General features: G+C 43.7%; 1 protein-coding gene across 1 annotated transcript in view; it reads left to right on the top strand.

The window, feature by feature from the left end:
• Positions 1–404: 404 nt before the first annotated feature.
• LOC311141848 (doublesex- and mab-3-related transcription factor 1-like) overlaps positions 405–13,618 on the top strand; it is a gene marked incomplete at both ends in the record, with an annotated part of 39,694 nt that continues 26,480 nt past the window's right edge. The window contains 2 exons of the mRNA XM_084177341.1: positions 405–620; positions 1,909–2,074. Of these exons, the coding sequence (XP_084033467.1) occupies positions 405–620; positions 1,909–2,074 (382 nt within the window). The remainder of the gene's footprint in view (positions 621–1,908; positions 2,075–13,618) is intronic.

The raw sequence follows: 13,618 nt of genomic DNA, 5'->3' as shown, positions 1-13,618 counted from the left end.
TTAACACATAACTTCCTGCCAGATAGATCTTTCATCATACAATGGCAGGATTCAGCTGGTCAGCGAGGGGCAGAGGAGAGGAGGGCCCGCCCGGACTGGGCTGGGTCGGGCTAGCCATCATCTCCCCCTATGGCCTTGTTTGATCCGGGCCAAACTGTCCACAGTGGCTTTGAACGGTGAGAAAACACGTGGGACAGTAACCTTGGAGGTTCTGAATATCGCTTCAACTTCTCGCGACATTTAAAAACTTCAATAAGATGAACTCACTGTGCCTGTTGTCACTTGTGTCGCCAGAGAGAGCCGTTGGTCGCCGAGCATCCGTTTTCTTTAGCTGAAGATTTTCCTGCAGCCGGCCAGAAGATCCACTGTCACTATCACCACTAGCTAGCACTACCACCCCGGCCATGAGCGACGACGAGCAGACCAAGCTGCTGGAGTGTGCCGGTCCCCTGTCTGCATCGCCCGGGAAGAAACCCCCGCGGATGCCGAAGTGCTCCCGGTGCAGGAACCACGGCTATGTGTCGCCCCTGAAGGGACACAAGCGCTTCTGCAACTGGAGAGACTGCCAGTGCCAGAAATGCAAACTGATCGCGGAGCGGCAGAGAGTTATGGCTGCCCAGGTAAGGAACTACTGTAGTTGTGGCAAACACATGTAGCAGTGCATTGTATTAGGTTCGTACGATTAAGCTATGCATTGCGTTTTTTCACAGTAAATGTAAATAATGGTGTTTTGCAATTAAATGCATAAATGGATTGTGCATTGCCAAATGCATTGCGTTGTGTGGAACTAGCTAGCTAGTTAATGTTAGCAACAACTTATTAGCTACAGTGTTGCTACTGTAGTTTTCAAATAGTCTGTCAGATTTGTTTTCTTTTCATCCTACAGTTTGTTTGTGTTCCGTATTTACACAGTTTAGCACAACAAAGTCATTTGTTTAGATACATGGATACATTGAATAGCTAGATGGCTACAATCTGGCTGGCGGCCATCATGCTGGAGTTTCCCTCAGACAGACAGATACATGTGGAGACCAACAAATAATCAGGTTATTGAAATAAGATAGTGTCAACTTGTACAGGAAGGCTATCTGACACTATTGATTTTACTGAAATGATATGCTGCTGTATGCATGCATTGTAAATTTGTATACTATAATTTACTAGAAGACATTTTTATTTGGGCAACCTGTAGTTTACTAAAACAAACTCCAAGGTGAATGAAGTTTCTGATGAACTCCACCAACTGAGTTGATCAGAGACCAGGCTTTGTGGAATTCAGCTCCAGCTACATCTATTAGCCCAAGGTCAATACTTTATTCAGCTAGGCTACATGTAGACGCCTAATCTGCTGGCGGAAGAAGATGAAGTCACTCCCTGTCTGTCAGCAAGCCTTCTTCAGGCTATATGACTGTGAGACAATAAATCATTTATAAAGTTTGAAATATCCAATTGTTTCTATTCTGTAAGCCTTTTACAAGTTCACTGATATGCATGAATTCATAGATTTTTATATGTAGGCAGATTTGGTGGACAAAGATAGGATCTAATATTCCTTAAAAGCAGGCTGTGGTCAATCATATTCTCCACATGCATTTTACATCAGGTCCAAGAGTAGGCTTAATCTGGGTGTGGGAACTGACCAAATCTGTCTGGCTGTCTGGCAATCAGTCTGTCTGTCTGCCTGTCTGGCTGTCTGTCTGTCTGTCTGTCTGTCTGTCTGTCTGTCTGTCTGTCTGTCTGTCTGTCTGTCTGTCTGTCTGTCTGTCTGTCTGTCTGTCTGTCTGTCTGTCTGTAAAGTAACTAACTGTGTGTGTGTGTGTGTGTGTGTGTGTGTGTGTGTGTGTGTGTGTGTGTGTGTGTGTGTGTGTGTGTGTGTGTGTGTGCCTCTTTCTCCCTGTGTGTGTCCAGGTGGCTCTGCGACGGCAGCAGGCTCAAGAGGAGGAGATGGGGCTCTGTAGTCCGGTCACTCTGCCCAGTCAGGAGGTTGTTGTGAAGAATGAGCCCACTGGAGACTGTCTGTCCTCAGCGTCTGGAGGACGATCACCTGCCACTGGTGCCTCACCTTCTAATGCAGGTACAGTCAGGTCCATTAATATTTACACATTGACCAAGTTAGTATTATTGGAGCTGTCTACCACAGCATGTTGGAGTTGAAATTAAATAATGAGTATGAGCTGAAAGTGCAGACTTTCAGCTTTAATTTGAGGGTATTTACATCCAAATGGGGTGAACGGTGAAGGAATTACAGCACTTTTTATATGTGGTCCCCCCCTTTTTAAGGGACATCAAGTAATTGGACAATTGGCTGCTCAGCTGTTCCATGACCAGGTGTGTGTTTGGCTGCTCAGCTGTTCCATGGCCAGGTGTGTGTTTGGCTGCTCAGCTGTTCCATGGCCAGGTGTGTGTTTGGCTGCTCAGCTGTTCCATGACCAGGTGTGTGTTTGGCTGCTCAGCTGTTCCATGGCCAGGTGTGTGTTTGGCTGCTCAGCTGTTCCATGACCAGGTGTGTGTTTGGCTGCTCAGCTGTACCATGACCAGGTGTGTAATTGGCTGCTCAGCTGTTCCATGACCAGGTGTGTGTTTGGCTGCTCAGCTGCTCCATGACCAGGTGTGTGTTTGGCTGCTCAGCTGTTCCATGGCCAGGTGTGTGATTGGCTGCTCAGCTGTTCCATGGCCAGGTGTGTGTTTGGCTGCTCAGCTGTTCCATGACCAGGTGTGTGTTTGGCTGCTCAGCTGTTCCATGACCAGGTGTGTGTTTGGCTGTTCCATGGCCAGGTGTGTGATTGGCTGCTCAGCTGTTCCATGACCAGGTGTGTGTTTGGCTGCTCAGCTGCTCCATGACCAGGTGTGTGTTTGGCTGCTCAGCTGTTCCATGACCAGGTGTGTGTTTGGCTGCTCAGCTGCTCCATGACCAGGTGTGTGTTTGGCTGCTCAGCTGTTCCATGACCAGGTGTGTGTTTGGCTGCTCAGCTGTTCCATGACCAGGTGTGTGTTTGGCTGCTCAGCTGTTCCATGACCAGGTGTGTGATTGGCTGCTCAGCTGCTCCATGACCAGGTGTGTGTTTGGCTGCTCAGCTGTTCCATGACCAGGTGTGTGTTTGGCTGCTCAGCTGTACCATGACCAGGTGTGTGATTGGCTGCTCAGCTGTTCCATGACCAGGTGTGTGTTTGGCTGCTCAGCTGTTCCATGACCAGGTGTGTGTTTGGCTGCTCAGCTGTTCCATGACCAGGTGTGTGTTTGGCTGTTCCATGGCCAGGTGTGTGATTGGCTGCTCAGCTGTTCCATGACCAGGTGTGTGTTTGGCTGCTCAGCTGTTCCATGACCAGGTGTGTGTTTGGCTGCTCAGCTGTTCCATGACCAGGTGTGTGTTTGGCTGTTCCATGGCCAGGTGTGTGATTGGCTGCTCAGCTGTTCCATGGCCAGGTGTGTGTTTGGCTGCTCAGCTGTTCCACTACCAGGTGTGTGTTTGGCTGCTCAGCTGTTCCACGGCCAGGTGTGTGATTGGCTGCTCAGCTGTTCCATGACCAGGTGTGTGTTTGGCTGCTCAGCTGTTCCATGGCCAGGTGTGTGTTTGGCTGTTCAGCTGTTCCACGACCAGGTGTGTGTTTGGCTGCTCAGCTGTTCCATGACCAGGTGTGTGTTTGGCTGCTCAGCTGTTCCATGACCAGGTGTGTGTTTGGCTGCTCAGCTGTTCCATGACCAGGTGTGTGTTTGGCTGCTCAGCTGTTCCATGGCCAGGTGTGTGATTGGCTGCTCAGCTGTTCCATGACCAGGTGTGTGTTTGGCTGCTCAGCTGTTCCATGACCAGGTGTGTGTTTGGCTGCTCAGCTGTTCCATGACCAGGTGTGTGTTTGGCTGCTCAGCTGTTCCATGGCCAGGTGTGTGTTTGGCTGCTCAGCTGTTCCATGACCAGGTGTGTGTTTGGCTGCTCAGCTGTTCCATGACCAGGTGTGTGTTTGGCTGTTCCATGGCCAGGTGTGTGATTGGCTGCTCAGCTGTTCCATGACCAGTTGTGTGTTTGGCTGCTCAGCTGTTCCATGACCAGGTGTGTGATTGGCTGCTCAGCTGTTCCATGACCAGGTGTGTGATTGGCTGCTCAGCTGTTCCATGACCAGGTGTGTGTTTGGCTGCTCAGCTGTTCCACTACCAGGTGTGTGTTTGGCTGCTCAGCTGTTCCATGGCCAGGTGTGTGTTTGGCTGCTCAGCTGTTCCATGGCCAGGTGTGTGTTTGGCTGCTCAGCTGTTCCATGGCCAGGTGTGTGTTTGGCTGCTCAGCTGTTCCATGACCAGGTGTGTGTTATTCCCTCATTAGTTCATTTAGTTCAAGGAAGCAGATAAAATGTCTAGAGTTGATTTCAAGTTTGACATTTGCATTTGGAATCTGTTGCTGTTAACCCTCAGAATGAAGTCCAAAGAGCTGCCACTGCCAGTGAAGCAAGCCATCATCAGGCTGAAAAATCTAAACAAACCCATCAGCGAGAAAGCAAAAACATTAGGTGGCCAAATCAACTGTTTGGTACATTCTTAAAAAGAAAGAACACACTGGTGAGATCAGGAACACCAAAAGGCCCGGAAGACCACGGAAAACAACTGTGGTGGATGACAGAATAATGATTTCCCTGGTGAAGAAAAACCCCTTGACAACAGTTGACCAGATCAAGAACACCCTCCAGGAGGTAGGAGTATCTGTGTCAAAAGTCAACAATCAAGAGAAGACTTCACTAGAGTAAATACAGAGGGTTTACCACAAGATGTAAACCATTGGTAAGCCTCGAAAACAGGAAGACCAGATTAGAGTTTGCCAAAAAACATCTAAAAAAGCCTGAACAGTTCTGGAACAACATCATATGGACAGATGAGACATAGATGAACTTGTACCAGAATGATGGGAAGAGAAGAGTATGGAGAAGGGAAGGAACTGCTCATGATCCAAAGCATACCACCTCATCTGTGAAGCATGGTGGAGGTAGTGTTATGGCGTGGGCATCTATGGCTGCCAATGGAACTGGTTCCCTTGTATTTATTGATGATGTGACTGCTGACAAAAGCAGCAGGATGAATTCTGAAGTGTTAAGGGCTATATTATCTGCTCAGAATCAGCCAAATGCTTCAAAACTCATTGGACGACGCTTCACAGTGCAGATGGACAATGACCCGAAGCATACTGCGAAAGCAACCCAATACTTTTTTAAGGCAAAGAAGTGGAATGTTCTGCAATGGCCAAGTCAATCACCTGACCTGAATCCAATTGAGCATGCATTTAACTTGCTGAAGGCAAAACTGAAGGCAAAACACCCCAAGAACAAGCAGGAACTGAAGACAGCTGCAGTAAAGGCCTGGCAGAGCATCACCAGGGAAGAAACCCAGCATCTGGTGATGCCTATGGGTTCCAGACCCAGCATCAGGTGATGCCTGTGGGTTCCAGACCCAGCATCAGGTGATGCCTGTGGGTTCCAGACCCAGCATCAGGTGATGCCTGTGGGTTCCAGACCCAGCATCAGGTGATGCCTGTGGGTTCCAGACCCAGCATCTGGTGATGCCTGTGGGTTCCAGACCCAGCATCTGGTGATGCCTGTGGGTTCCAGACCCAGCATCAGGTGATGCCTGTGGGTTCCAGAACCAGCATCTGGTGATGCCTGTGGGTTCCAGACCCAGCATCTGGTGATGCCTGTGGGTTCCAGACCCAGCATCAGGTGATGCCTGTGGGTTCCAGACCCAGCATCTGGTGATGCCTGTGGGTTCCAGACTTCAGGCAGTCATTGACTGCAAAGGATTTGCAACCAAGTATTAAAACTCACAATTTAATTTATGATTATGTTAGTTTGTCCAATTACTTCTGAGACCCTAAAATTGTATGTATAAAATGGTTGTAATTCCGACACGGTTCAGACAATCATTTTGACAAAACCCTTAAATGAAAGATGAAAGTCTACACTTAAAGCACATCTTGATTGTTTCCTTTCAAATCCATTGTGGCGTACAGAGACAAAATGATGCAAATTGTGTCACTGTCCAAATACTTATGGACCTGACTGTATATAACACACACACACACACACACACACACACACACACACACACACACACACACACACACACACACACACACATCGACCCATGTCCAAACGTATTAGTGTTACTGATGTAAATATCATCTGGTCCCTATGTTTATATCCCAGTATTATACCATGACTACCACAACTAACTATTGGGATTAGATCAGTTGATCCATATTGCCATGAGAAGTATGAACACAGGGCTTGACATTAACGTTTTTAGCCACTAGTCCTTTAGACAAGTAGGACTGATTTTTTTTACTTGTCTGAAAGCTCAAGTCACTTATAATGGTCTGTAACACTATGGGCCAAAATTGTGACTTAACAAGGAACCATTTGACAAAATATTATTATTATTATTATTATTATTATTATTATTATTATTATTATTATTATTATTATTATTATTATTATTATTATTATTATTATTATTACCAAACAGAGAATCAGACATCAGACAGCCTCCCCTCTGCCTATTGGCTTCTTTGCATAGTCAAGCCTGTCTCAAAATGTTTTGAATTGGCTGGTTAGTTTGTCTGTAGGTCTATCATTATTTTATAGACTAGATAGATATAGATGGTATAGATAGATATAGATAGATATAGATAGGGATAGATAGGGATAGATAGGGATAGATAGGGATAGATAGGTATAGATAGATATAGATAGATGTAGATAGGGATAGATAGGGATAGATAGATATAGATAGGGATAGATAGGGATAGATAGATATAGATAGATATAGATAGATATAGATAGGGATAGATAGGGATAGATAGATATAGATAGATATAGATAGATATAGATAGGGATAGATAGATATAGATAGGGATAGATAGATATAGCTAGGGATAGATAGATATAGATAGGGATAGATAGATATAGATAGGGATAGATAGATATAGATAGGGATAGATAGGGATAGATATATATAGATAGGGATAGATAGGGATAGATAGGGATAGATAGGGATAGATAGATATAGATAGGGATAGATAGGGATAGATAGATATAGATAGATATAGATAGGGATAGATATATATAGATAGGGATAGATAGGGATAGATAGATATAGATAGGGATAGATAGGGATAGATAGGGATAGATATATATAGATAGGGATATATAGATATAGATAGGGATGGATAGGGATAGATAGATATAGATAGATATAGATAGGGATAGATAGGGATAGATAGGGATAGATAGATATAGATAGATATAGATAGGGATAGATAGGGATAGATAGATATAGATAGATATAGATAGATATAGATAGGGATAGATAGATATAGATAGGGATAGATAGATATAGATAGATATAGATAGGGATATATAGGGATAGATAGATATAGATAGGGATAGATAGGGATAGATAGGGATATATAGGGATAGATAGGGATAGATAGATATAGATAGGGATAGATAGATATAGATAGGGATAGATAGATATAGATAGGGATAGATAGGGATAGATAGGGATAGATATAGATAGATATAGATAGATATAGATAGGGATAGATAGATATAGATAGATATAGATAGATATAGATAGGGATAGATAGATATAGATAGGGATAGATAGGGATAGATAGATATAGATAGGGATAGATAGGGATAGATAGATATAGATAGGGATAGATAGGGATAGATGGATATAGATAGGGATAGATAGATATAGATAGATATAGATAGGGATAGATAGGGATAGATAGGGATAGATAGATATAGATAGGGATAGATATAGATAGATATAGATAGATATAGATAGATATAGATAGATATAGATAGGGATAGATAGGGATAGATAGATATAGATAGGGATAGATAGATATAGATAGATATAGATAGGGATAGATAGGGATAGATAGGGATAGATAGATATAGATAGATATAGATAGATATAGATAAATATAGATAGATATAGATAGATATAGATAGATGGGGATAGATAGATATAGATATATATAGATAGGGATAGATAGATATAGATAGATATAGATAGGGATAGATAGGGATAGATAGGGATAGATAGGGATAGATAGATATAGATAAATATAGATAGATATAGATAGATAGGGATAGATAGGGATAGATAGGGATAGATAGATATAGATAGATATAGATATAGCTAGATATAGATAGGGGTAGATATAGATAGGGATAGATAGGGATAGATAGATAGATATATAGGTAGGGATAGATATAGTTAGGGATAGATAGATATAGATAGGGAAAGATAGGGATAGATAGGGATAGATAGATATAGATAGGGATAGATAGGGATAGATAGATATAGATAGGGATAGATAGATATAGATAGATATAGATAGGGATAGATAGGGATAGATAGATATAGATAGATATAGATAGGGATAGATAGATATAGATAGGGATAGATAGGGATAGATAGGGATAGATAGGGATAGATAGGGATTGATAGGGATAGATAGGGATTGATAGGGATAGATAGGGATAGATAGCCAGGGATGGGCAACTTTGATGGGGGTGGGGGCCACAAAACATCTGAACACATCATGAGTGGCAGCAGTCTGCTACCCACACATGCAGCCAGAGCCGGCCCCAGCCTTTTGGGGGCCCTAAGTGACATTTTGCGAGCAAAACATTTTAGCGGACAGAAAAAAATGAAGTTTTACAGTTAATTTCCTGCAATTCTAGACATTTTGACATGGTGCGTAGAGACAAATGCTGCAGTTTTAAAACAAGTTTGCTGCAATTCTACACATTCTGCAATGCAGTTTTTAATATGATATCTGAGTGAGAGTGACTAGCAAAATCAGTGGGGACCTACAAAAGGGGGGCGGCCCACGGGCCCAATCACACTGGCACACATGCAGGTGATGCACACACCATGACCTTTGCAGGATTTTCATAACCCTACGAACCCTGTTTGCCGACCAAAAATGTGCTATAATTTGGCAAATAACTCACTAACTAGCAAGGAATATCAACAAATGTGCTCACGTGGCTACATGCAGCTCTGCGGTCTGATCTCAAAAGCCTTTGATCTCGGGACCGCAAGTGATTGATAGACTGCCTGTCAATGCAATGGAACTCTACTTTGATGGCTCTGCAGACATTGGCAGGACAGTGCACAAATATTTCATGTGGAGGACATTCTGGTCCAATTCTGATGGGAGTAATTGTTTGATATTGTGGTTTTTTAGTGATTTTTTTACTTTTCCATTCGGACAACTTAAATCTATATTCTGCTTGTCCGACTATTTTTTTTACTTGCCCCGGGCAAGTGTTAATGTCGAGCCTTGAAACAATATGAGAAGTATGAACATATTCCAATAAAACAATAATGATGAAACGTATCTACCCTTCATCGAACCATAACCTCGACATCACCGGTCTACTAACCACTGGTCCTGGCAACCCATCATTACGCACACCTGGCAACCTTCATTACGCACACCTGGCAACCTTCATTACGCACACCTGGCAACCTTCATTACGCACACCTGGCAACCTTCATTACGCACACCTGGCAACCTTCATTACGCACACCTGGCAACCTTCATTACGCACACCTGGCAACCTTCATTACGCACACCTGGCAACCTTCATTACGCACACCTGGCAACCTTCATTACGCACACCTGGCAACCTTCATTACGCACACCTGGCAACCTTCATTACGCACACCTGGCAACCTTCATCTCCATAACTCAACCTATCCACCCTTCCTCTAACTATAACCCAACTTTACACTTCATCTAACTATAACCCAACTTATCTACCCTTCATCTAACCATAACCCAACTTTACACTTCATCTAACTATAACCCAACTTACCTACCCTTCATCTAACCATAACCCAACTTATCTACCCTTCATCTAACCATAACCCAACTTTACCCTTCATCTAACCATAACCCAACTTTACACTTCATCTAACTATAACCCAACTTACCTACCCTTCATCTAACCATAACCCAACTTATCTACTCTTCATCTAACCATAACCCAACTTATCTACACTTCTTCATGTAAGCAGAGGATCAGACACCTGGTTCTGAATTCCACTATTTGACTCAATATTTTGGTTTCTTTCTCTGTCTGACACTGTGTTCTGTTTAAACAGTCAACTGAAGGATTCCCCCTGGCAGAACTAATATTTAGTTACTAAAGTTACTTTGGTGAGAGTTGATCTATCAATAAGGCTGAGACTGAGGAGGGAGCAACGTCACATGATGGCAGTTAATCTATCTTTAAGTTTAGCATGTACAGTGAGGGAAAAAAGTATTTGATCCCCTGCTGATTTTGTACGTTTGCCCACTGACAAAGAAATGATCAGTCTATAATTTTAATGGTAGGTTTATTTGAACAGTGAGAGACAGAATAACAACAAAAAAATCCAGAAAAACGCATGTCAAAAATGTTATGAATTGATTTGCATTTTAATGAGGGAAATAAGTATTTGACCCCCTCTCAATGAGAAAGATTTCTGGCTCCCTGGTGTCTTTTATACAGGTAACGAGCTGAGATTAGGAGCACACTCTTAAAGGGAGTGCTCCTAATCTCAGCTTGTTACCTGTATAAAAGACACCTGTCCACAGAAGCAATCAATCAATCAGATTCCAAACTCTCCACCATGGCCAAGACCAAAGAGCTCTCCAAGGATGTCAGGGACAAGATTGTAGACCTACACAAGGCTGGAATGGGCTACAAGACCATCGCCAAGCAGCTTGGTGAGAAGGTGACAACAGTTTTTGCGATTATTCGCAAATGGAAGAAACCAAAATAACTATCAATCTCCCCTGGCCTGGGGCTCCATGCAAGATCTCCCCTCGTGGAGTTGCAATGATCATGAGAACGGTGAGGAATCAGCCCAGAACTACACGAGAGGATCTTGTCAATGATCTCAAGGCAGCTGTGACCATAGTCACCAAGAAAACAATTGGTAACACACTACGCCGTGAAGGACTGAAATCCTGCAGCGCCCGCAAGGACCCCCTGCTCAAGAAAGCACATATACAGGGCCGTCTGAAGTTTGCCAATGAACATCTGAATGATTCAGAGGAGAACTGGGTGAAAGTGTTGTGGTCAGATGAGACCAAAATCGAGCTCTTTGCCATCAACTCAACTCGCCGTGTTTGGAGGAGGAGGAATGCTGCATATGACCCCAAGAACACCATCCCCACCGTCAAACATGGAGGTGGAAACATTATGCTTTGGGGGTGTTTTTCTGCTAAGGGGACAGGACAACTTCACCGCATCAAAGGGACGATGGACGGGGCCATGCACCGTCAAATCTTGGGTGAGAACCTCCTTCCCTCAGCCAGGGCATTGAAAATGGGTCGTGGATGGGTATTCCAGCATGACAATGACCCAAAACACACGGCCAAGGCAACAAAGGAGTGTCTCAAGATGAAGCACATTAAGGTCCTGGAGTGGCCTAGCCAGTCTCCAGACCTTAATCCCATAGAAAATCTGTGGAGGGAGCTGAAGGTTCGAGTTACCAAACGTCAGCCTTGAAACCTTAATGACTTGGAGAAGATCTGCAAAAGAGGAGTGGGACAAAATCCCTCCTGAGATGTGTGCAAACCTGGTGGCCAACTACAAGAAACGTCTGACCTCTGTGATTGCCAACAATGGTTTTGCCACCAAGTACTAAGTCATGTTTTGCAGAGGGGGTCAAATACTTATTTCCCTCATTAAAATGCAAATCAATTTATAACATTTTTGACATGCGTTTTTCTGGATTTTTTTGTTGTTATTCTGTCTCTCACTGTTCAAATAAACCTACCATTAAAATTATAGACTGATCATGTCTTTGTCAGTGGGCAAACGTACAAAATCAGCAGGGGATCAAATACTTTTTTCCCTCACTGTATATATATATATCTCTTAGCAAAGAAATAAACGTTAGCATGTACTTAGGCTTGGGGTTAGCATGTACAGTGGGGAGAACAAGTATTTGATACACTGCCGATTTTGCAGGTTTTCCTACTTACAAAGCATGTAGAGGTCTGTAATTTTTATCATAGGTACACTTCAAATTCAACTGTGAGAGACGGAATCTAAAACAAAAATCCAGAAAATCACATTGTATGATTTTTAAGTAATTAATTTGCATTTTATTGCATGACATAAGTATTTGATCACCTACCAACCAGTAAGAATTCCGGCTCTCACAGACCTGTTAGTTTTTCTTTAAGAAGCCCTCCTGTTCTCCACTCATTACCTGTATTAACTGCACCTGTTTGAACTCGTTACCTGTATAAAAGACACCTTTCCACACACTCAATCAAACAGACTCCAACCTCTCCACAATGGCCAAGACCAGAGAGCTGTGTAAGGACATCAGGGATAAAATTGTAGTCCTGCACAAGGCTGGGATGGTATACAGGACAATAGGCAAGCAGCTTGGTGAGAAGGCAACAGCTGTTGGCGCAATTATTAGAAAATGGAAGAAGTTCAAGATGACGGTCAATCACCCTCGGTCTGGTGCTCCATGCAAGATCTCACCTCGTGGGGCATCAATGATCATGAGGAAGGTGAGGGATCAGCCCAGAACTACACGGCAGGACCTGGGCAATGATCTGAAGAGAGCTGGGACCACAGTCTCAAAGAAAACCATTAGTAACACACTACGCCGTCATGGATTAAAATCCTGCAGCGCACGCAAGGTCCCCCTGCTCAAGCCAGCGCATGTCCAGGCCCGTCTGAAGTTTGCCAATGACCATCTGGATGATCCAGAGGAGGAATGGGAGAAGGTCATGTGGTCTGATGAGACAAAAATAGAGCTTTTTGGTCTAAACTCCACTCGCCGTGTTTGGAGGAAGAAGAAGGATGAGTACAACCCCAAGAACACCATCCCAACCGTGAAGCATGGAGGTGGAAACCTCATTCTTTGGGGATGCTTTTCTGCAAAGGGGACAGGACGACTGCACCGTATTGAGGGGAGGATGGATGGGGCAATGTATCGCGAGATCTTGGCCAACAACCTCCTTCCCTCAGTAAGAGCATTGAAGATGGGTCGTGGCTGGGTCTTCCAGCATGACAACGACCCGAAACACACAGCCAGGGCAACTAAGGAGTGGCTCCGTAAGAAGCATCTCAAGGTCCTGGAGTGGCCTAGCCAGTCTCCAGACCTGAACCCAATAGAACATATTTGGACGGAGCTGAAAGTCCGTATTGCCCAGCGACAGCCCCGAAACCTGAAGGATCTGGAGAAGGTCTGTATGGAGGAGAGGTCCAAAATCCCTGCTGCAGTGTGTGCAAACCTGGTCAAGACCTACAGGAAAGGTATGATCTCTGTAATTGCAAACAAAGGTTTCTGTACCAAATATTAAGTTCTGCTTTTCTGATGTATCAAATACTTACTACAATAATAAAATGCAAATGAATTACTTAAAAATCATACAATGTGATTTTCTGGATTTTTGTTTTAGATTCCGTCTCTCACAGTTGAAGTGTACCTATGACGCTTCGTAAGTAGGAAAACCTGCAAAATCGGCAGTGTATCAAATACTTGTTCTACCCCACTGTATATATACAGTGAGGGAAAAAAGTATTTGATCCCCTGCTG

The sequence above is a fragment of the Coregonus lavaretus genome (assembly GCF_964263955.1).
Source record: "Coregonus lavaretus genome assembly, chromosome: 14".
Lineage (NCBI taxonomy): Eukaryota > Metazoa > Chordata > Actinopteri > Salmoniformes > Salmonidae > Coregonus > Coregonus lavaretus.
This window is presented reverse-complemented; position numbering and strand designations above follow the sequence as displayed.